We start from the raw sequence: 26,250 nt of genomic DNA on the forward strand, positions 1-26,250 counted from the left end.
CTTACACCGTTTTTTTCATAATTCTTGCGTAAAGTACGGAAGTAATGGTATTTAGAATTCAATGCCATTGCAATCGTTAGATAGTTTTGTGGTAACGCAATTATAGGTATCGATACTATTTTCCTATAAATTTATTATTTCCAGTCGTATTTTTTTTTGTATGTCAAAATTAAACTGAGCTATTAGAGATATACATGCCAATTGTTTGGTTAGTAAACAGTAGGTACTAAACCTTTTTAGTGGTTGTTTAGAACCTAAATCAATGGACTCTATAATTCGATGTTGGTTCAATAAATTTGTACATGTTTTAAAACGTTTAAAAGAGTTGCACTCGGCCGCGTCGTCAGATAGCGTTATCGGTTACACTGCCGGATGCAGTTATCAGCTTGCTGTATGCGTTACGTTCGGAATGAGAGCGCCGTTTGTCTCGGCCGGGCTATACGCAATGGCTGCCGTTGTGTAAGGTCAGGTTCGGTTACATGTTTACGCGTTGCACAGATTAACATACACTTTTTTTTGTATGAGAGTTCATTTTTGATACGATTATTTTGTTGATTTGGATTACAGCCAAAGTTTTATTAACATTGTAAAATTATTATTGTTCTTGTTTAGATTTTTGTTCTTTCCCGGAAGGGAAAGAACAAAATATATAAAAAATATATAAAAATATAACAATAAGTAACAGAAGAGGGAACTCTTCTGTTACTTATTTTATGAGAAGTTTGATTAGCATTATGAATACAATAATTTAATCCAAAATAGTATTCTGGTTACGTTACTACGGGAATTTTCTTAAGAAAGTTTTATTACCTACAGTTTTTTTTTTTAATTCAAATAAGTTTCAAATTCAAAGCCAATCAAAGGGCGTATTATTGAATGATGATCAGATTACATTAAACATAACAACATTCAAAATAGTAAATTTTACATCAGTTAGGTAATAAATACTTGACAAGAATCAATGTTAAGATGGCCGGTTTGCGTCGCGCCTTATAAGCGTTCTTTTGACACTTCGACTTTAGCGTTGCGTCGTTCGAAAGTCACCGCTACGCGTTGTTTGTCGCGGTATCAATATCTGTTATTGGCGATACGACCTCAACCCGTGGATTGGGAACTGAAGGTGAACCCGCGCGGTTCTTGCACCCCGCTTACGTAAACTAATGCAACTGTAAAAACATTTGTATTATTAATTGTATTGTGTTTTGCGTTGTTTAATGTGTAATATAATTTATTTTGTAAGTTATTGTGAGTGAGTCTCGAGTTTATATTATCTGTTTCGGTAACAGTAGGTAATGGCGGCGGCTTGATGTCTGTTTGCAAATAATTACTCATTTTGATATATAAATACGAGTTTGAATTAATGTAGATATAAATGTATATTATAAATCATCATTTAAGTACATATAAACAGAAAATATTAGTTATGAGAAAATAAAAAACTTTGAAAAGAAAATCAAATATTCCAATACGAAAAATCAGGGACGAAAACCGATTTTCTTGATAAAAGCATGGCGCAAAGCAAAGGGAACACGCCAATTTACAAAAGAAAAAGAAAGAGTTGAGCATGTGCAAATAAACGCTGCTTTATTTATTATATGCGATGCGTTTTTTTATACAACTATGTTTCAAGTTATCCATAACAGTTACATACACACAGATACTAGATTTGGCTCTTTCACTCAGTAAACTTACAGGATGAGCATTATGAAATATGAAAATGTTTAAATTATAAATGAAAATTATACGTATGTAGAAGAATGAACAGAAATGTTACTATGTAGGTAACTTTGGATTTCGAGCTTTTCTTTGAATTATATTGGGATTGTGCGGACACAATATAATCACATTTTTTTTGGTAAGCTGCGGTGAACGACCTTAACTTCAACAAGCGACTAATGAAAAAGACCATACAAACTAATTAATATTACATGAAATGTGTTTTATGTATTTTCAGCGAAGTCAACGCACTGAAAACTGTTGTTAATCGAGGAAGTGAATTCGGAATTTTAATACTTAATTACAATTGCCCTTATCGTTTTTAACCTAAATTACGTTTTAGTTTCAAAATTCCGTAACTTATTTATTATCAAACTCATTTACATCTACGAGAAAGTATTTTTATTACTCTATAGAATTTTAGTTCAAGTAATTATCACGAATTTACATACATACTTTAAAATTAGAGTATCTTAAATAGATCTACTTGAAAAAAATAGTTTTCTAACTTCAAAATTTGTTGTGGAGAAGGCAAAAAGTTAGCGAGTTGTTCGGGAGAGGGCGGGAGGGACTAGAGGGAGAGGTGGCGAGGGGGGAGGTGGCTGCAACTGTTTGCGCGCGGCGCAGCGTGGTCAATGACACGGCGACATTGCATCAACGCGCGAAGGTCACCTCGCCCCCTTCCCGCGCACTCCTCCCGCCCCAACCACTCCCCCCGCGCTCCCTCTAACGCGTCCCGCGAATTCCTACACTTCCTTGCAACCGGACGCCATTTTAGATCAATCATTTTGCATCAGTGTTCCGAAGGGGTATTTAGCATATTTAGATAATTAATTATTCTTAAAGAAAATAATTATCTGATGTTAGAATTTGGTCAACATAAAGTATTTCTAATTTTACATAAATTTATCAGCATACAGGTACCTACAGTACCGATGATAAAATTTTAACTACAGTAAATAAATTTATAATGGTTAGTTATGGTTTAAGTGTATATTAAAGGTAGGCGATTTAAATCTTTAGCATTCAAATCAGTGATTAAATTACCAATACGTGATGGAATAAAAATGTTTGAATTATTTTTGCGTGGTTTGCAAACGCTAAAGTCGTTTTCTGTTGGTACCACGTGTATATCGTAAGTCGACAGTTTCCCGTGTCATTTACGATTACCTCTCATCAGCAGCTCTGTTTGGTCAAGACTTCACAGACTGCACTGCAGCTCGTAGCAAACAATTGTGGCAATGTACTACGCCAACAACACAACTACTGATTTAGTGTTTTGTTATTTGCAAATCTAAATGTCTCTGGTATAATATTGCACGTGTGATAAAGAGAAGCGCGTGTTGGATAACTGAACAGTTGTTTATTTTCTATTATTGTTTTTCACTGCAGAAAAAGAGAAAATCAGGTTACTAGAACGGTTTGCTTGATACGATGTTTCAAGCTAGTTTGTGGATTTTTTTTTTGTGTCGTATAAAAAGATAACTTAATATCCTCTCACTATTTGTGCGTTTTACCTTTGCTAACGTACTGTGAACTCACACGGGTAGGTGTTAGCATCCTGCATATTTCTGCCGCAATGTCTTTCGGTTTGTGGAGTGCGATCTCGTTATATAATAGAATTGAGGCTTTAACTTTTGTTTTAAGATTGTTGGCGGCTTTGATGTCCGCGGGCTTCAATAACCACTTAAAACTAGGACCACATAGAGAGTTCGTTTGCACATTTAGTGCAATAAATTAATAAATCCTATTCATGATCGCCAATTTTCAATGGTTTGTAATGTTGAAATTAATGAAAATTTTCGACTATTGCCTACTACTTTAAATTTCCTTCTTTATATTAAATAAAATTTTACTTTAAAATTAATTGAAAAACTAACTAAAAGATTAAATACAAAAGTCCATTAAAATTGTAATCGAAAACTTGTGCAAACTGCAAATAACACAAATACGTGATCAGTATCGTAATGGTTATAAAATGTTTACATTAAAGTGTTTAATTACTGGCTGTATGTTCTTATCCGTTGCACAAGTGACATTGCGGCCATTGACCCGAAAACGTTCAATGTTTACAAAAATATGAAATATTAAGTCGAAAAAGTCATACATTATTCTTGTGTTAAAGTTACACGCATCATCATGGAACATATGTGTGTACATAATGTCTTTAATTGTGTACCTAAATGCATCATATGTTGGCTGCATTTTAACGATAACATTCTTAGATTTTGTAGGTTATGAATTTGTTGCCATGCTACATTTTTTTTTCACCTAATTTGACAGCTATCTGGGAATAGGTAGAAAAAAATAAGCCCGGGTAGTTGCCATTTTTTTTCATAGCCCTGAATGTGTCTGTCGCGAAGTAGTAATTCATTCCGATTCGATACCTCCGCCCTGGACAGCTGATGTATAATACAATTGGGATATCGACCTCAAGGTGGGCGGATGCGTTTATACTGTTATATTTGATCTTGCAATAACCAGTAACCCCAGTACAGCTCCAGTAAAAACTTAATATCAGGTGGGCCATAAGCTAGTTTACCCAACTGTGCACTGACTAAACATAAGTAGGTAACGTATTTAATTATCCATTTATTTATCATCGAAAGCTACTTAAATTCAAAGAAAGATAATTTTAATTGACACTAATTTGGGCGGCATTTTCGTTATCACACAAACCGAATTTCAATTGAAACAAGTGTTGCCTAGCGATCCACCATCTCCATTTAGTTATAGTTAGCAGGCGGGTACACGGTCCGCAACCTTAGTCAGTGACATTAACTGTGTTAATAGTGTTACCAGCTGACATTCAGGATAAAATACTAAACAGGTTTTATCCATAGACACTTTATTGACACACCTCAGAATCTATATAAATCACTACAGAGTTGACACACATCGTTCCGTATTCACTGGTATCTAATACGCACTAGACTTCGATAGCAAAACTTGTAGTGAAACAGCTCCAACTCATTAATCGATCTTCAACAATATTGCTCTATGATAACGCGAGACCTTATACAGCACGAGAAGCTGTTTTAACTCTATAGGAGCTGCAATTAGAAACCCTTCGACACCCTCCGTATTCGCCAGACCTTGCTCCAATTGACTACAATTTTTTTCGTGGTTTGGACAATTTTCTTAACAGGAGGCACTACAAAATGCTTTCACACCGTTTGTAGAATCTAAATCTATCGCAAAGGCATAAATTACCTTCTTATGAGATGGCAGCAATGTATAGATAATAATGGTAGATATTTGATTAAATAAATATGTTACATGAAAAACGAATTTCAATCTTTCAGTACAAATCGGCAATTTCATATTTATCCATAAGCCATAATCTAATAATACATAAAGAACTTAATTATTTTGACGCTGCAAATAGCCGGGCGCGTATTTTATTCACGCACGAAAATGGTGAGTTTTAATCAAAGTATAAACATTGGTAAACATCAGATGTTCTATAAAAAAGTCATATTAAAAACAGGTTTCGTTTCACAATATGAAACAAACAAGCCGTTACTGAGTAAATATCACATGTTATCACGGCCTTTAGGAGTTATACACTAATACAACGAGAGAAGTGTCGTTTGATATGTAACACTCTGCGCGGTTTGTTACGAAATGAGAAAATAGCGCGACTGTACCTAATATTTGGCGCTAAAATGTAGTAAGTAGACGCGGGTTGAGGGCTGCCCGCGGTCAAGGCCCATTGTTTTCCACCAGTATTGCCCAACGCGACCCTGACTGGCAACAATCAGGCCGGAACGACTTTTTTCACTCAATTATCGATTGGTATTATCTGTTGTCTGCCGAAATCAGGTAGGGTTAGGTGACGTTAGGTAATATGAGGTTATGTTACGGTAGAATAGGCGTAGATTGTTCTGGAATCTTTTGTTTGTTAAGTGTGGACGGGTATTGGTGGTTTTGGTTGAATTGAGATGAATCTTCACGGTTTTTGTCATTACGGTGAAGAAAGATATGTTTTGTACGTGTAATTAACTTTATAATAGTAATGGCGGTTTGCGCACTTATCGAATTAACCTTTATCGTTGAAAACAATTTAGTGATATTGCATTTAAGACAAGCAGGAGCTAAGGTATTTAGTATGTATGTAAATAGTTTCTTTACAACCTCGCATCACAATATCAAGCAGGAAACAGAGTTTTGGTTTTAAATAAACAAAGGTTATTCGGTTGTTTATAAAAAGTAACGTTTCTTTGAATCTGATTTGAGATTCAAAACAACCCTCGCAATGCCCAGACGGAATAAATAACCGCTTATGTTTTTCTGGAAGATCCGTATGAAATACATTATCAATGTTGTTTTTTTAGTCCATCGATAAGTGATTGTGTCGTGGCGTTTCGTTGCGCAACCGAAGCGGCATCCGATAACCAGGAACCCAGTGTGGACGCGAGGGCCGCTCGGACGCGCACTAAATTTAACTGCCCTATTTTCCCACGGCCCGACCGACTGCGCCCGCCAACATTGACACAAGATGTTAAATTAAAACCAGAAATTTTGCAAGAACACGGATCCGTCCGTGGAAGCGTTTGGCACGAAGATATTCGGGCCGCGGCTGAATTGACTATAAACTTTGTGCGTACGTAGTGCCGCGTGTCCTTATTGTATCGGTTTTCTCAGGCGAGGATGCGAGAGTGCAGCGCAGAGGTGCCGCGGCTATTTGTGTGGCGCTGTGCGACCTAACACTGACCCGGTTAGGGCGCACGCATAAACACAAGGATAGCGAGTCGCAGTTGCGCTCTCGTGCATCGAGCGCCCGTCGTTCTACTATAGCTATTTACAGTGATAGGGGTGGTCGCAGGCCGTGAAGGGCGAGTTGTCGCTTCGTCGGGGACGGGCGGATAAATATAAACAGCCAGGAAACCATTGGACCGCACATGTAGTCCGCCTGGACGCGTCGATCCCTTCGATTTCACGCTTATCGTTAAAGCGATGTTTCCGGACAAGTGGAGCGCCGAGATTTCGTTCGGGAACGGGGTCGCGGATATTTTTCCGAGTTCGCATCGCTTATAGCATTCCACGTATTCTGGTATTTCGGAAGCGGTTGCGCCATTCGGCACTCGGCGCTCGGAGATGCGTTGCGAAACGCGCGCAGGAAGCGGCGCGGAGGTGGCGCGGACCGCACTCGCCGCTCTGAAATGAGCGTGATTCATGCGGACGTAACGTTTGACCAATAAATAATTGTGGTCATATAGGAAATTTATGATAAACTTGCGGTCGGTAGGTCACGTACGCCAGTCGCGGTGTCGCATCGGTGGCGTGACGGGCGCTGAATGCGATTCCGGGATTATCGGATGGGTCCTTTCGCTTTCGGCAGCGCGTGCGCCGCGCAACACCCAAGGTCGCGGGCCGTTCAACTCGGATGCGACCGCGCTATTGCGACACCGAAATATGTAATTGTAGAGGAGCCGAGGCGCGTTTGGCAGCGGTCGCCGCGCGCAACTAGGTCGCCCGCGGTTGCGCAATCGCTCTTCGTACGACAGATGGCGCGCACCGTATACTCTCTTCCTTATACGGGAACATGATGTGCGAAATAAAGGAAAAATATGTTTACAGCCAAGATTACGATATACATCTTTGGGACATATAGAGCCCCTGGACTCTTTCCTGGGAAATATTTACGTCTACTCGACACTAATGCAGGCTCTTAACGACCAATATCTCATTGGAATCATTAGTAATTTAAATTTACATTGCTTAAATACAACACAACTAACTAGTCGATAGAAACCACAGTTGTAGTTTGTTAGTCGTATCTCTTCACTTCATCAAGTACCTAACTGATATAAAACCTATAAAATTTTCCTGACTATCCATCCACGGCTGACATTTACACAACAGTGCTAATCGGCTTGAAGTTTCAGCACAATGCAGCAAGCAAACAGTTCTTATCCCGTTTATTTTAATGGATTGGTTCTGGATCGAGCGCGTGAATTTAGTTCTGTTTGTCGATAGATCACGTTTTGTGATTCAATATGAATAATTTTCACAAGCACATAGCACGTGTCTCACTTCGAATATTAAATTCTACGTTTTGTGCGGATCGTTTGAATAGAGAAGCCGTTGGTAATGGCCGGTTCGAAGGCGTTTTGTGTCGTGCGCGCCACGTTTAGAGTCCGTAATGGAAGTTCGCGAATGTCAATAATAACGTTCCGGTCCCCCGGCGGTCGACGAGGCGAAAATAGTCGCCAACTATTAATACGAGGCGAGTCGAGCGCTAGCGCTGCAGTGCCCTTGAAACGGGCCGATCACCTCGCGCCCTCGCTCCCCTCTCCCTCCCAACCCGTCGCCCCCCCCGCATTAGACGCGCACACATGCGCATGCGGCTATCGCGATGCAGCTCCGCGGAATACGCGCTGCGATCCTTTTCATTTCCATTTCGTTTGCGAATGTCACATTGACGGCTCTATGTTTACTCCGTGAGCTGAATGTTTGAATACATAGAGCTGGTGGATATGTGGTTGTGTACTTCAGACAACTTGTTTGACAGTTTTTTTAATTTCTTTTCATTTTCTTATAAGATTCTTCGTTATAAAAATGTAGACTTATCTTTTTGCGTAACAATCGAAGGTGGAAACGCGGTGACTCCTCATATCCGGGCCGGGTCGTGACCCGAGATCCTGCAAACGGATATCGGCCCATTTGTTTAGAGTCACGACACAGAACCTCGCTATGAATTCCGTATCATAGACCCACTATTGTTTATTCGTACTGTATGTAATCTTGTTATTGTTGAGAATATCGAAAAGTGGTATTTTTGAGTTCGGAGGCACGCTAACTTGACGCAACTGTTTACTGCACACAATGAAGTTCTCGCACGTTGCCTGAATCCACACAATTTGGCAATCGGCAACATCCATTCAAGGTTTTCTTTGTTGTAACGAAGCCGGCAAAAGAGTTCAGACTAGACCTAGATACGAGGCGGTTTCTCCGAAGCTATTTATCGCGTTCTCAGGTCAATACGAATCGTGCTAATCACGGCGTATTCAAAACTTCGTGTTCTAATTGCAATACGAAACGGGATCGTTCGTTTGGCAACATTTCACGGAAACACATATGTATATTCAGCCGTGTTTATCGAAACAACAGATTAGTCTCGCGCGGCACATTAGCAGAGTGAGCGGCAACGTCAGAACGTGGAGCATACGCGCATACAATCAAGTGCTGTAGTGACCAATGCGAGTAGGAAGGTCGAGTAGTTTCGCCAGAGGCTGACAATGGCGCGCCGGTACCGCCGCTCTTGCCCAATCTCGACGTTTGCAACACCGAAATTTCGTGTGTGCCGCGTTACAGCAATGGCCGGTTTACACCTCGCAGCACCGCATATTCAAATGGCTTCCACGTTACATTGTGCTAACAAAACAAAAAGGTTACACTTCGCTTAAATATATTTTATCATTTTTGACGGTACGAGTGGAAAAGCTCATGAAAACCAGGTTTGGTGTAGCAGATCTGCATACACAGAAATAAATCAAGATATTATTTCTGTGTCTGCATAGCTTGGTAAGACCCACCCATAAGAGGACAACATGTCCTACAGCCGTTGAGAATAGACAACAAGATGCGTCACTCATTCATGAACTATTTCAATGTTCACCACATTGACCGCGTTATCTTTTTCAAATAATTTTCCTCGTCATGTTTTGTTTATCTGACGTAATGAGTAACACCGACGAGGACGCAATGATGCATTATTTACTGTTGATTAGACATAGTCTTATTTCCTATGTAGAAGCAGAAGCAGAGTTCAGTTTATTCGTCATATGTATTCGTTCAAGTTTTAAACAACACGTAAAGTTGAAGTTCTTACATATGTATGAAACGATTTCCTCCTGATAGAACGAGCATTTATTTACGTGAATCAGTTACCTGACCAGAAACCTAATTTGGAGCGTTCCCGTGGCGTGTTCGCATCCGTCAGTTTAGACAAAGGGAGCCTAGCTCCGTCCTACAAGGCATTTAAATGCATTACAATCGAAAGTGCTCGTTTGGTATGCGTCGCGGTACGTACGTACGTACGCGTCTCGCATACAGCTAGCTGGCGGTTCATCACTAGTTTTTTGCATCTTTATATTAGGAGCACTGACCTTGCACAATGTCAAATAGTTGCGGACGAGCTGGCGTCGTGCACGGTGCAACGCTGTGCCAACTCGTCTCGTTTTATACGGACCGTCGTTTATAACGTTTTCGTTTCGCGGAAGCTATCTTTTTGTGCATCAAGATATTTTGGTTTTATTGGACACGAAATTAAGACTTACATCGATATCATCTAAACGTCAAGACTCTTTGCAATATCAAACAGAACAAAATATAAAAATACGTAAATGTAGTTTAGAATTGAAAAAAAAGGACACTATATCAGACATAATTCAAACAGACTTAAAAAAAAAAAATCCTTGTTATGGGTAATATACGGCCATTATTGTATTTTTATCAGTCCTTGTTATTTGGACGTCTTGAAGTTGGTAAAAAATACATATAAACATTTCGTTACGTGTATATAAAAGCATGTTAAAAAGAGATCAATGATTGGCTTCGATATAAAAATCATCGGTTACTGAATAGTCGCTTCAAGTCGTTATATTGAGGAGAGAAACAGCGCGATACGTAGCGTTTCGGTAAATGTTTTTTATCCATAAATCATTTTACTGCAATTGTTTGTGTACTGTCGTAATCAACATGAGTAATTGTATTTCCCGTGTTTGCTCGATATACGTTGTTTGTCATCATTTCGGATGCGTTCACGGCACGTTACTGTGACCGATATACCTATGTATAAAAAGAAACATTTTGAAATGTATCCGCGACAAAATTTTCCGCAATTATACATAATATGTGATAACATCTGTCATCATCGTATCATCAAGAGAACCCTTGAGCTAAAGAGACTGGAAGAGAGCGGTTCGGATCCAGGGTTTTCCTGCTCCCTTTGACGCACACAACCATCAAGACAAACATATATTTATTTATCTTGTACGCATGTGTGAAATATAAATTTTGTTTGAAGCGGTTGTAATACGTGCAATTAACGATATAGTCTCGGCTCGGTAAGAAGGCCGGTTGTTTGGCCGTCGTCCAGAGTGCATCACACACGCCCCCGGAAGCTCTGATAATGTTTTATACTGCATATATTTAGATAACGTTGGGACGTTGCGTAGCGATGCGACCAGCCGCTTAAACATTGCATAGATTACATTTGTGTTTCCACTGTCCAGATTATCCAGGTGGTGGTAGTAACCGGAGACCACAACAACGCGGACTCCGCAGCCCGTTTGAGACCTCATTGTAAAAACACCGAATTTTTGTACCTAATAAATGTACAATTATGAATTTACGTGCATAACGACCGACGGACGTGAATGACAAAACCCATTTCAGTGTCAAATCACGTTTGAAGAAAGACGTAAACACGAATCATTTAAAACCTTTTTAATCGATACGACGTGACATTTTAGCAATGCACATACGCTGATTTGAATATGTATTTCGTCGAATTCGACTCGTTATCCCGGTTGGCCCGCGGTCACCTTCCGGGTGGATCGTTAGCCGGCGGGTCACCTCCAAATCGGCTCCGACAATACTCGCGCTATTGTAACTATTCTTTATCTTCTAATTCGTATTTATTGTTTAGTGTTTTTTTTTGTTTTAAATGTTAATGTTTCGTTTTCGTTTCGCTTCTGTGTTTGATTGTGAATGTCTCTGCTGTAAAATGATTTGAAAAGGATGATAGCTATTGGGATTGCACGCGACGTAGTTACCCAGTACTATTCAAATGACCATCATCACCAAGTAAAAAGCCGTCAATACATTTGGATGAGCTTCAATTCGAAATATTGGTTCACGGAGAATATGGCTTGTCTCGTACCAATAAATTGATAGAAAACTAGAAAATTAAACAGTGCGGTCTACTAACCTGGTGGTCGAGGATGTGCAGCGGCGTGCTGCAATGTGGAAGCGATCTGATGATGCTGGTAGAAGGGCAGGAAGGGGGCGTGGAAGGGCGCCGGCGGGGGAGGTTGAAGCCTCGTCTTCAGGTCCTCAGCGGATCCAGCTCCGGACGAGGACGACTCCACGTCCGATACCCCACTGTCCGCTGGCGAAGGTGGGAGGGAGCCTGAATAGAGAAAATAATAGTTAAAATCTTTTATATTTAATACCTATAAATGTTTTATTTAATTAAATTTTATATGATTATTATAAAAAATTGTAGACATAACTAAGCACAAGTTCTTCGATTTAATCTGGTTTAAAAAAATAAAGAATAATAAAATACGAATACAAATAAATAATCTTTCGTCAAAGCTGCAGGCACGAGTGCTATATACGATGGATGTATTAAACATGTGTTAAAAAGTAACTCTTATTATTCAGTTTATTTAAAAAAAAAACACGGCGTCGTCAAGCTATCACTGTAGTTTCAATGATAGTTATAAATCACACACGCATCTAATCACCCTCACACACGCATACAGACGCATACACAGGTTCAAACGACCTCAACAAAATAATTCAGTCCAAGTACCTAATGTTATTTATAAATCGTAAAACTTGAATTTCCTCATGTTCGAAGTTTACACGAAAATATTAATTATGGTATGATATAAACAATAAAATTTAATGTAACAGGTTTTGGCGAAATCAGAGTTTTTTTTTTTCGTTGGATCCTCCCAGGTCCGCCGCCGGACACTCAGGTAGGCGGGTCTCACCTTGAATCGTGTCAAATGCTGCGCGTCACATCTTTAACATTTGAATGTCCGTAGGCGATAGCTCGTCTTACTTAAGCCGCAACAAGAGTCCTAATAAGCATTTTCTCGGCACGTAAATTAATTAAACGGAGTTTACGATGGAATCTCATCGACCTCGTTCGTCCTATGAAAAATATTCGAACCTTCGCTCGGTCACACTGACACAGCCCTCTAAGGCTACCCAGCTTAGGTACGAAAAAAAGGAAAAACAAAAAAAAAGAGAATTCGCAAATTGAATGAACCATAGGTGAAGATATTGTGAAGTAAACCGGAATACCAAGAAATACTGAGTTCTGATACTACTGCATCTTTAACCGCATTTGCATCCTTCGTCAACCTTTAAAATAGCTTTCCGTTGGTAAACCAACAAAACTAGACTAAGAGATTAAGAAAAGGAAAATTGTATGTCTTATATGTTCACAACGCTTAGATATGAGAAGCAAGACTTTAGACAATAAAATTTAGAGTATGTATTTTTTTTTTATGAACCTGGTGTCAAGTGGTTAACGGAGCCCATAGACATCTACAACTTAAATGCCGCCACACACCTTGAGATATGAGTGCTAAGTCTCTGTTTTTGAAGACTTTCCGTTGAATTATTCGGGAATCCGCACGAATAAATCGAAGATTACAATTCTCGGGAACACCGCCGTTCGATTTAGAAAAGAAACGTTATGTGTAATGTGTGTAATATATTCAATATATTTTATTATTCTATTATTCTGTAGTATGACGTGAGCATCGCGATTCGCATCAATGTTACAGTTAAGTTAAGCTATTAATTACCTTATTATTATTTTTTGTCTTTGCGTATTTATGTGAACAAGCTCACGGTCTACCTGGTGTTAACGAGTTTTAAGAGCTTCCTCCACCTCCATTGAGATACGAGAACTGCCTCAAATTTTTTTTTTTTTCTTTTATTTTTTTATTGCTTAGATGGATGGACGAGCTCACAGCCCACCTGGTGTTAAGTGGTTACTGGAGCCCATAGACATTACAACGTAAATGCGCCACCCACCTCGAGATATAAGTTCTAAGGTCTCAGTATAGTTACGACGGCTGCTCCACTCTTCGAACCGAAACGCATTACTGCTTCACGACAGAAATAGGCACGGTGGTGGTACCTACCCGTGCGGATTCACAAGACGTCCTAACACCAATAAATAGCATATGTTGTATTATGAAATTTTAATCTTAACTACACACAAAAGTTGCTAGGTTCGATGGCCTTGATAATAAATAAGATAGAACCGGTAAAAGTGTTTCTTTAATTTTTCAAACTTGGTTATTCAAATGCGAAAAAATAACCGTTAAACGCAACGTCTCAGCAACCAACGGTCATCCCAAATTTACATCTTTGACCCTCATTATTAAATTAATCTTAACCCGGGATATAATACAAGTGCATTCAACCTGACGCACGTGGGAATATTTAGGAGCGGACATCCAATTCTAATGCAAAATCATTCTCGTCTACTTTTCTAAAAATGTTCGTGGGTCATATTGACCCTTGCGCTTTTTGTGCACCGCCGGACCGGTTTCTGAATCTTTCTAAAATGCAATTATAGTTGTACTGCGGTTTGGGAACGGGTTGTGAAAAAAACACCTATGCTAATATTATTAGGGGCAGCAACATCATGCAATGATTCGCACGAAAGTATCATAATATTTTCCGTTTTTATAACGTTTAAAATTTGTACGTTGTTTGTTGTGGTGGTGACGGCACCAACCTTGTGATATGAGTTCTAAGGTCTCACAGGGCACCTGGTGTTAAGTGTTTACTGGAGCCCAAAGTCTTTGGGCTGGTGGTGACGGCACCAACCTTGTGATATGAGTTCTAAGGTCTCAGTATAGTTACAACGGCTGCCCCACCCTTAAAACCGGAACGCGTTACTGCTTCACGGCCGAAATAGACAGTACCTACCCGTGCGGACTTAGAAGAGTTCCTACCACCAGTAAAGAGGTCCTACCACCAGTAAAGTTGCTTATTAGAACATTTATTAATTTCGGTCTGGTGATAAATAACCTACAATTTTCCTAATAGCAATATATTATAGTATAGTAGATGGACCGTAATGTAGCCTCAATAACGGCACCTTTCGTTCAGCTAAAGGAAGATTACGAAGGAAACAGTACCTTTTATTACAACAACAAAAAAACCCAACTAGGTAGTTAAACAGGATAAAATTAGATATTCAGATGATAAATTTCCTTGTGTGATTTCCGACAAAAAAAATTGTTTAAGTTTTTATGATTTTACTCAAAAGTGAGATAAATAAAGTTTAATTGGTTATTAAATTTAGATTTAAAGACAGAGAGAAGAGGTCAACCGAAGAAAACATGGATGAAGTGTGTGAATGACGATATGAGAGAGAGAGGTGTGAGTGTTGAGATGACAGCTGATAGAAGAGAATGGAAGAGAAAAATTTGCTGTACCGACCCCACCTAGTGGGATAAGGTGGTGAAATAGAAGAAAGAGTATTTATATACACCGCAGTATTTCTCGGTGATAGCTCATTCCTTCATGCTTTGTTGTGCTTGTCAAAATCTTGTATAAAAAATAAGAATAGTTCTGTGTCCGTGTATTCTCTCTGAAAAGTATTGGCAGTTTACTGATATTTCCGACAAACCGATTAAAGTTTTGCCACAAATTATATACAAGAAAAAAATCTAATAACATGTAACAATTCAGAATAATGCAAACTTTTTGTTAAAGATAGGTATTCAAATACGTGTGTTTACCCTAAATTAAATAAGAAATGTTTTCTCCTCAATTATTCAAAACAACTTCCGAAGTGACCTTACCCATTGTACACATAATCATTAGATTGGAACTTTCTCATGACCGAATTAAATCCCTAAAAAATTTGACACATAACGGTTTTCGGTCATTTGAATATGCTTTTTTTTTCCTAGTAGAAAGGCGATCACGTTTCCTAGTCCGTTTGACCGGTGCTGTCCACACCCTTTTGTGTCCTTTGTGAACCCTTCAATGGACTCTATGGGAACCGGGAAGAGCAATGGTCAGTCCGACTATTTAAATCGAGTATGAACGTGGCGCCTTTTGTCCGACAAATATTGGGGCATTATAATATTATGGCCAGTTCGATGGGTGACTGGGGAATTGAAGCCGCTGTCTTTAAAATATCAATTTAAATTTAATATTAAACCTTTATTGATTATTATTCTGTGATGAATTACTTTGACAGAACGCTATTTTGCTTCACCTATCATATAAAGGATATTCTCGTCTGTGCTCTGTTCGGAAACGGTCGAGATCTAACATCCCAGTTTAAAAAAGATAAAAATTACAAAAAGACCGCGGAATATTGTAATAGCACTTAAGTTGGCGAAGAGTTCCCAAGGTGATAAACAAAAGGTTAGTTCGCACCCCATACCGGTCAGTCCAAGTCTCTGAAGCACACGTTTGACCAACCGTCGGACACAAGGAACCCCAACGTCCCAACCCTTTCATCTCGCGTATCAAAATAATAATAAATTAACTATAAATAATGACTGGTCTTTCTTGGAGGGTTCAGGATCAGGTCTACCGGTCGACGAGGAATGCGGTCCCATTAGTAAGATGACACAATGAAGGATCCCTGCCTCGATCGGCTATCTTTATGGAGTGACCACTGTACGTTGCCTTTGTCAATTTTCGGCGTTAGACCATAATCCCGCGACTTAGAATTCGCGATGTTCTTTGCATATGAATACAGAATGCGGTAAGTATATAACAGTCGGGTATATAATACGGATCTTGCACGTGTTTGGGGATTAAGAGATGATGCTCATGACCGACAATAACGTTATTATTTAGCTTTACGAATGTAACATATGAAGCAATAGCGTTTGTTTCAAATTGATTGGTTACAAACCATTGTTCTCTTAACGTAATTAATTAATTTCTATTGAAAATTGTTTGCAAGTCAATCATAGAGCTTTGAACTTGTCTTGTTGTGAAATATGTAGTTGTAAAAGCAGTCATAGAAATCTACAGTTTGGAAATTAAAGGTTAATTTGAAATTCAATATAATTCGACCATAATTAAATCAGCACATTCCCGATTAAATTCCCGTTGTTATATCAGGTAATCATTTAAAATAATATCAATTTTAAAACAAAATTTGTGAACCACCCCTGTAATACGAAGTACGTACAGTTTCACGTTTCTGGTAACCCTTCTGTTGAACTGTTTCGTGGCTGGTGTCCTTTAAGATGTTAACTTAAATTAGAATAATGTTAACATTATTTATCATAAACTTTAGACGTAGCTAACTTTTCTGATTAGTATATTTTAATATTCATATTATAAGTCTATATTCAAGATGAATGTAAATGATCTGGTGAGTGCCTTCAGTTTCTTTACATAGTTTCTATAAAGGTTGTATCGGAACAATTTTCGCAAATAATGACAGTTTACAACTAGGTCCCGATTCCTAATACGACAGAGCGAAGCTAGTTTGAGACAAGTTAAAGCCCTGAAAGTTCTGTAGTATAATCTGTCGTAGTCATCTTCAAATCTGCCAATATTACGTATCAAGCTCATCGACTCACCAAGCAGTTTCAGAAGCAACCCTACCGGGTCGTAAATACTGGCGCTTCGATCAATTTGTTCTTCGTATAAATAAGAATACAAACTCCTTTGTTATTATCGAGACAGTTACGTATATATTTATTTTACATTGCGGTTTCGTATGCAAGCAACTTTGGTGCTTTGTGGCTTTGATAAAAGCGTTTCAGTAATATTCTTAAAATAGCCTTACCATTCACTGGAAGCGAGGATTTAGCTGGAAACAACTTCAGTTTAGTCTTATTGCGTTATTTTAATTTCACATGAATGAATTAATTGAGTTTTACAGTTAGACACGTAATGTTTTCGTTCAATGGTAAAATCATAACAAATTACATTAACACCGATACTATCATCGGTATTGATGGATGTAGCTGGATTAGAATAACTAAATAACACGTAAATTTTGCGTAATATTTTTCAACTAAAACTCTTTCAACATTCGGCTACCCTAGTACAATATTCCCACAATGCACCCACGCTTGACAGCCTAATCCCAAAACTGTCAATACCATCGGTAGGGACCAGAAAAGGACACTAATATATAAATTGAATGCGTCGGAGGGAAACAAAAAGAGATTAGCGTCTATTATGATGGATGACGTGACAATTCACTGCGCAAGGTGGAATATAACCCATTTTTGCGCGATTTTCGGAATGCAATGTGTGTTAGCGCAATGTGCGCAGCCATCTGCGCTATTTTATTGTTTGGTTAGGATGTTGCGTGTTTAGATAGATGCGGGCCTCGCTGACCCAGTGTCCGTATTGTAAGGGTTAGCTTTGAAATGCCGACGGGTTGAGCATTGGCAGTACATCTTCGCAATATACAATCCGTTTATTCAATAAACTTTCACTTTGGTCAAAAAAAATGTAGTTTGGTTTTTGTTGCGTGAACCAATTTTAACTGAGATCATGCAATGGAATATGATATGAAGGTGGATACGTTCATCTGTTCTCTTAATTCTCCCGAGCTGCTTGTCGTATTTTGTTAAATAAACTGTCATACGATACGTCTTAATGTTCAATATGTCAGACGGAATCATGATGTTGCCGCGTTGCAATAAATCTGATATCTTCTAGTCAGGATTTGGTCTAAAAAGAAATAACTTTATTCAAGGTTTTAAAACTTATTAGAGACTATTTTTCATGGCTCCAAGTAATGACATCGACCATAGCATCGGCAGTGGTGGTCCCAAGGTCTCAGCTGCAAGGCGTCATCTGTGACCAAAGCTTTCCGTGATAGGTTAATGTTGGTTTATCTTGTTCCCGCATCGTATATGACTTTCGCTGTCTGTCTTGTTTGTGGGAGTCTGACCATGGTCATCAACATAATTTTGCAAGTTTACGACTCGAATATAGTCCACAGTACTCCGATCCCCACACTCTTAGCAAGTTTAATGTTTAAATTTCTTGTTATTTATTGCGTTTGTCGTAAACGTCGAGTATTCAATCCATAAATAAATGTTATATCACGACTGCATATGTAGTTGGGGTGACACAATCCATCATATTCTTAGAATAAGGCGAAATAACCCTTTGTGTTGATATTGTGCAAGCGGGGCGGTTTGCGCCCGCGCGTGTTTAGGGGTTGAATCGACCAGCGGGTTTGGGGACATCTGCGATACAGTCAGTTCTCGTAATGGTGAAATTGTGACGTATTTATATCAATAATATTTATTTGGTTTTATGAACGAGTACGACTCAGCATTAATGTGGAATATTTTAAACGAGAATTAAAGGAACAGTTGTTCAATTTTATGTTCGACGCTCTGACCGTCATCAGAAAGTAAAAATCCATTAAGAAAAATTTCTGATTCCTATTTTTCTTTTGGTTAACTGATGATTCTATTTATAAGCCCGTTGTAAACAACATACTGAAACCTGTGCTTACTAAAAACATTATTAAAATATTCAGTGATGAACTAGGAAAAAATATGGGTGTAGCGCTGAATGATCTGTGTTTGGGACAATCTGTCATAAATTATTGTATGCCTGGGGCTTCATGTACCCACATACTTAATAAAATTTTAAATGTGACTCATTGCCCTAACACAACAATAATTATAATGATTGGGAGAAGGGGAAATGCAGATATAAGAGATATCAAATATCAAATAAATCAATTATTAACACTACAGGTGAAAAAGATCATCATGTTTGCATTTCCATTTATTCAGAGTATGCCAGCAGAAAATAAAATAAGACATAGCATTAATGATTTCATGCAAACAGTTTCTAATGTAAATAATTATTATGTCATGACACCATGCAAATCAGAAAATACATTCTATACTATTGACATTAATTGCATGATAAAAAATAAATGTATTATTATGACAAAACCTAACAAATACTATTTAGGTAGCTACAATTTTAGACAAGTAGCAAACTCGCTACATTATTTTTTACATATTTATCTAGCCATGAATTTGGCTAATCAACCTACTGCTTCTTTTGAGCAGGAAAAAAATATGACATTTATTAATTTGGAATCCGTTCCAAGTAATTTAAATTAAATCCTAAGACAACAGAGTTTACCTCTTGCAGTAAACATGATTTATTTGGACACAACCCATCAACCAATAATGTTTCTTTGAAAACAACTGTGATCAACCTGGTGCATCAGAACTTACAAGGTTTGATGGGTAAAGAACTTGAAATTGATTTGTTCCTAGATTTTAATAAAGTCAATGTTCTATGTGTAACTGAACATTGGCTTAAAAAATATGAATTAAATTGTAATTTTAAAAATCACCAGGTTGTGAGTTCCTTCTGCAGAGAGAATGCTATACGAGGTGGCTCACTGATCATTGTTAATAAAGATTATAAATGTAAGGAACGTAGAGACATTGTGAGCCTCTCTGTGGAACGGATTATTGAAATGGCCTGTGTAGAGCTTGAGCGATTCATTGTTGTAAGTGTGTACAGACCTCCTGATGCGTTATATGATTCTTTTGAAAATATTTTGGAAAATGTATTGCTAAAGCTTTCTGTCTCTAATAAACAAATTTTTGTATGTGGTGATTATAATATCAATCTTTTAGAAAACACAAATACCACTATTAGATTCAGAACATTGTTAAAGTCATATAACCTCCCAAACTTATTTCTAGAGCCTACTAGGACAACGACCACATCGGCAACATGTTTAGATAACATATTTACAAATGTAACACCGATTAACAAAAAAATTATTAATCAATTAACATCAGACCATAGTGGACAATTTGTGTCTTTTGAATCTATTATGAATTCTAAAGATAAAAATACTCTTGTGATTGTTCCTATTAATAAAAAACGAATTGAGAAGTTTAGAAATAATATTAAGCAAGAACATTCAGAAATTATTTATAACAAAAACCCAAATTTATCATACCAGAATATGTTTGAGAGAATTAATATGGTCTTTACTGATGTATTTATTCCTAAAACTGTAACATTAAAAAACAAAACGGTGTTCAGCGAGTGGGCCACCACCGGAGTGTACAAAAGTAGAAAAAAATTGTATGATCTGTACTCTGAAAAAGCTTATAATAATGATGAAACATTTCATCAATATGTCAGGAACTATTCCAAACTATTTAGAAAAGTTTGTTTAGCGGCAAAATCTTTACATTTAAGTGATTTAATCAAAAATGCCCCTGACAAGATAAAGATGACTTGGAACATCATTGGTAGAGAAAGTGGAAAAGTCAGAAATAGCCATCAAGAATTCTCGTTAAAAATAGACGATAAATTGGTAACTAGTCATGAAGATGTGGCTAATGCTTTTGAAAAGTTTTTCTCTGACATTCCAGTTTCAACTACCACATCTCTAAATTCATCCCCCACAGCAGCTGAAATATTATTGCATAACCATGTCAAGAAATGCAATGAAATTTTTAAATTTAAGAAAATTAATTCAAACAATATAATAAAAAGTTTTAATAGCCTTAATGTAAAAAATACAGCTGACTTGTGGGGAATATCAGTAAAGGTTTTGAAGTCTGTAATAGACATTATTGCTTCTCATCTTGTTAGTATTTTTAATGATTGTATTAAGTGTGGTGTATTTCCTGACTTAATGAAACATAGTAAAGTGATTCCTCTTTTTAAATCTGGTAGTACTGATGACCCCTCTAACTATAGACCTATTTCAGTACTCCCTACGTTGAGTAAAATCTTTGAAAAAATTATTTTGACACAACTTTTAGAACATTTCAATTCAAATAACCTGCTTCATAATAAACAATTCGGGTTTACAAGGGGTCGCTCTACAACTGATGCAGGTGCTTATCTAATCAAAAATATATTTCAATCTTGGGAGGAATCGCATGATTGTCTTGGAATTTTCTGTGACTTATCCAAAGCATTTGACTGTGTTGAACATGAAACATTGGTGAGGAAACTACATCACTATGGTATTAGGGATGGTGCATTGGAACTTATTACTTCCTATTTATCAGGAAGGATACAAACAGTAGATGTGAAAGGAAATAGATCTTCAGGCACCACGTTGAAAATGGGTGTACCTCAGGGTTCCATTTTGGGTCCTTTTTTATTTCTAATATATATAAACGATTTGCCTAGTTTTATTGAGTCCCGACACGAGGTCGTATTATTCGCAGATGATACATCTTTATTATTTAAAATTAAACGACAATTACAAGTCTATGACGAAGTGAATGATGCGATTTCGTGTGTGGTTCATTGGTTCCGTATCAATAACCTATTATTGAATAGTAAGAAAACGAAATGTATTAAATTTACTTTAAAATGTATTAAATCATCTTTAAATGTGAGACAAGTAGATAGTAATGTAATTGTTTCTGAGGAATCATTGGAGCTTGTTGAGTCAACCGTATTTCTTGGTATAACAGTGGACTCCAAACTGCAGTGGGGACCTCATATTCATAAATTGGCGAGTAAGCTTAGCTCTGCAGCATACGCAGTAAAAAAAATTAGAATGTTAACAAATGCGGACACGGCTCGTTTAGTTTACTTTAGTTACTTCCACAGTGTCATGTCCTATGGCATTTTGCTATGGGGCAATGCGGCCGATGTAGAAATGATATTTATTCTGCAGAAAAGAGCTATACGTGCTATTTATAACATGCACTCAAGGGAATCCCTGAGGGAAAAATTTAAAGAAATTAAAGTTCTCACTATGCCATCCCAGTACATCTTTGAAAATTTGATGTATGTTCGTAAACATATTGAGGAGTTTCCTAAGATGTCGGACATACATAATAAAAATACTAGGAACAAACACAAGCTTGTTGTGCCGATGAGTAGGTTACATAAGATACGAAATTCATTCGGGTGTTTGTCTGTGCGCCTGTACAACAAAATCCCACAAGATGTTCAGAACCTACATATACATAGGTTTAAGAAAACTATTAAAGAACATCTGTGCAATAAAGCTTACTATAAAGTCAATGATTATCTAGAAGATTGCACAAAGTGGGAATGAGTTGCTCGCTCCGGGAATTTCAATATTGTAAAATTGTTATGTTATAATTACTTATTGTAATATGAATATTTAAAAAAAATAAATATTTAAAATAAAAATAAAAATCTAATATTTAAAAAAAAAAAAAAAAAAAAACATGCCCGCTGAGTTTCTTGCCAATTCTTCTCAGGACGGAGGCTAATTCTTGTGAATTGGCGGTAATTCTTTTGACGTTCAACAAGTATGTACTTTCATTTATGTTGAATAAAACTTTTTTGATTTGATTTGATTTGATTTGATTTGATAACATCGCAGGCTCTTTTTTGTTGTTTTGTTTTTGCTTAATATAAACCCTTTTACTTCAAGGTGGGAGGCGGAATTTTGAGGTCAATTGGCGGGAGAAGCTATTTAACACCAGATGGGTCATGAGTCCGTCCAATTGATTATTTACATTCCACACAATACAAAAATAGTCAGACACATTAAATTTTTCCACGAAAGCAAACAACTCAAGCATTGAAACACAATTTTATCTTCGACTGAAAATCGTTACTGAAGCGATAACAAGCAACAAAACGGTACATCAAAATCCTTTTCCACCGTCCTCCTTAAACGTGAAAATTTTCCATGAACGATTCTTGAAATGATCGTACTTTTCGGAATATTATTATGTATTGAAATGGCCCGTCTAAACGCGCGTGTGAGCGTCTCTTGTTAGATATTGTACAATTAGACCTGTGTGCGGGTGTAGTATTACCCTCGGTTGGATGTGGGGGTGAGTGAGAGCGCGTGTGTGAGTGCGGGTGGGCAGGATGGTAGGGCAGGGCGGGCGGCTGACGCGGTCGTGACATTGGGCGGATCAGCTGACTATCGATTACCGGCACTTCCTCGTCGTTCTTTATGAATTTTTCATAGCACGGCTTTTTGCTGATCGTCCAGTTAACTATGTTGTTGTGACGCCGAGCACACAACGTGCAGACTTCTATGATAATGATTGAGACACACAGAGACATTCAAATGTAAAATTTGTTGCTTAGATCTCTTCATAAAATACTCCTATCATTTGAGGATTCCTTATTTTGGTTTTTATATGTAGTCTAAAATTAGCTGCTGCAGTAAAATTTTGTAATTCAGCTAACTCCAATTATCAAGTGATCGAATAATGTGAGCCTTTATCTCTTTAATCAGTGTTTCAATTTATTTCCTAATTTTGTTGACTAAAACCCAGAAGTTTTACAGCTTATTCACCGAATGCCTTGTGTCTAACAAAGTGCTGCTTAATTTTATTAGTTGCAAATAATATCGCGAGGTGTTAGGTGAGAAATCTATTCATCCATCTCAGTGGACGCTAAAAATCTACGGTGTCATTGTTGTTAGTTTTAGTTTTTTACATAAATGTCCAGTCTGTGGATTGCTATTTACATATATAGCTTGTACAACAAGTTTTAAAATAAAATTTTGGTTTTAAAATAAAGAAGTTTTAAAATAACATTTTTTTCCCAATTATTTTCTCGTTTGTTTTAGTTTCATTTTCAATCTGGTATCACCACCGATACAATTACACGTGAATTTGTTTTTTGCAAAACGTGGTTATCTATAAATTTGTAATGGTAGTTTTGAGTTTATTATTCGAAGATCAAATGACGTTAGAACTCCAGCACGGCAACAATAGCCACGAGCTCTCGTGAGTATAGTTCACGTTGCGAACTTAAGACTCTAAGGTGTTACTGTGAGCTCGTCTACATAGGAGCAAAACAATGAATTACAGTGTTCCATACCTATAATTGTGCTGGTATCTTTGCCTACTTGCCTAGATCAAAACCTATAGATATATGTATAAAAATCTCATTCCAAATAGTTCTGATAGGATCCGGGCTGTTCGCGGAATTTGTTCCCGAGACCTCGACATCTGAGTTCTAAGATTATATTTCGTATAATGATTCTTTAATATTCCGTACTCCAGTATTAAGTAACGAAATATTTTTATTTTTTATTGCCCTTGTAGGCAGACGAACATACGGCCCACCTGATGGTAAATGGTTACCGTCGCCCATGGACTTCAGCAATGCCAGGGGCAGAGCCAAGCCGCTGCCTACCGCTTAATACTCTCCACAAGCCTCGTTTGAAGAAGGACATGTCATAGCGCTCGGGAAACACCGTGGAGGGGAGCTCATTCCATAGCCGGATGGTACGTGGCAAAAAAGATCTCTGGAAACGCACTGTGGATGACCGCAGTGGCTCCAGGTAGTATGGATGAACTCTACTCCGGTGGCGGGCGGTGCGATGGTAAAAACGAGATGTCGGTATCATCTCGAACAATTCCTCAGAGCACTCCCCATGGAACATACGGTACAAAATACAGAGGGAACCGAAGTCCCTCCGCAGACCCAGAGGTTAAGTTAACTAATGCTCGCTTCGTCCTTTCAATGGCAAAGTTTTGACAGTGCTACTAATACCGACGACTGTCTTAATGATTTTAACATTTTCTGAAGTTTTTACGTATCCCAGATACAATTAAGAACAAACAAACAAAGCTACTGTTACACCGATTTATTGTAGATATTTAGTTCAATACCTTCTCTGTTCACTCGTTATTCTTTTCTTCATTTACAAATTCCTCTATCGAACCTAGCTTTAACAATCATACGTTACTTTAACATTAGCTTTTCTATAAAAAAGCTCTATCTACTAAATTGAAATTTATTTTCGTCAAATCCCCAAATTCTTCAGCAAAAATATTCCGACTGATCTAAGTACATGTTGATTTATTTAACAAAAATATTGAATGAATACATTTATAATTTCCTTTCCGTTGAATTATTCGGGAATCCGCACGAATAAATCGAAGATTACAATTCGCGGGGACACCGCCGTTCGATTTAGAAAAGATACGTTATGTGTAATGTGTGTAATATATTCAATATCTATATATTAATACGTGAAGCAAAAACTTTGTATCCCTTTTTACGAAAATTGCGCGGACGGAGGAGTAAGAAATTTTCCACACTTATAGAGAATATAGACAAGAAGTGCACAATGCTAATATTTTTTTATATAATGCATGATGTGAATATCGCGATTCGCATCAATGTTACAGTTAAGTTAAGCTATTAATTACCTTATTATTATTATTTTTCTTTGCGTATTTATGTGAACAAGCTCACGGTCTACCTGGTCTTAACGAGTTATAAGAGCTTCCTCCACCTCCATTGAGATACGAGAACTGCCTAAATTAAATTTTTTATTTTTGTATTTTTTTTATTTTTTATTGCTTAGATGGATGGACGAGCTCACAGCCCACCTAGTGTTAAGTGGTTACTGGAGCCCATAGACATCTACAACGTAAATGCGCCACCCACCTCGAGATATAAGTTCTAAGGTCTCAGTATAGTTACGACGGCTACCCCACCCTTCGAACCGAAACGCATTACTGCTTCACGGCGGAAATAGGCGGGGTGGTGGTACCTACCCGTGCGGACTCCCAAGAGGTCCAGTGAAATGCCTCAATTTGTACAACGGCTGCCTTCAAACCGAAGACTATGCATTACATTAAACAAACTGTCATCCGCGTATGGTATCTGAACATGGTATCTGAACTATATGGTATAGTCCTATCGCTCGAGTACGCTGGGGGTCTTATGCATTAGGCCACGACGGAATCGGATATTGAAATTTTACAGTTTTGAGAAACCACATCATATCGTAAAAATTTCGTATGATTTCACACAGAGATACGCGAGTACGTTAGATTAAGTAAC

At 37.7% G+C, this 26,250-nt stretch overlaps 1 protein-coding gene across 10 annotated transcripts in view; it reads right to left on the reverse strand.

Moving 5' to 3' along the window:
* The window catches only part of Eip74EF (Ecdysone-induced protein E74), a 247,768-nt gene that overhangs the window by 13,810 nt on the left and 207,708 nt on the right, over window positions 1-26,250 (reverse strand). For all 10 annotated transcript variants that reach the window (XM_089733413.1, XM_089733409.1, XM_089733410.1 and 7 more), the window contains one exon: window positions 11,657-11,857. In XM_089733413.1, coding sequence (XP_089589539.1) covers window positions 11,657-11,857 — 201 coding nt within the window. The remainder of the gene's footprint in view (window positions 1-11,656; window positions 11,858-26,250) is intronic.

This window comes from Bombyx mandarina, chromosome 15 (genome assembly GCF_030267445.1).
Source record: "Bombyx mandarina strain Sakado chromosome 15, ASM3026744v2".
NCBI lineage: Eukaryota > Metazoa > Arthropoda > Insecta > Lepidoptera > Bombycidae > Bombyx > Bombyx mandarina.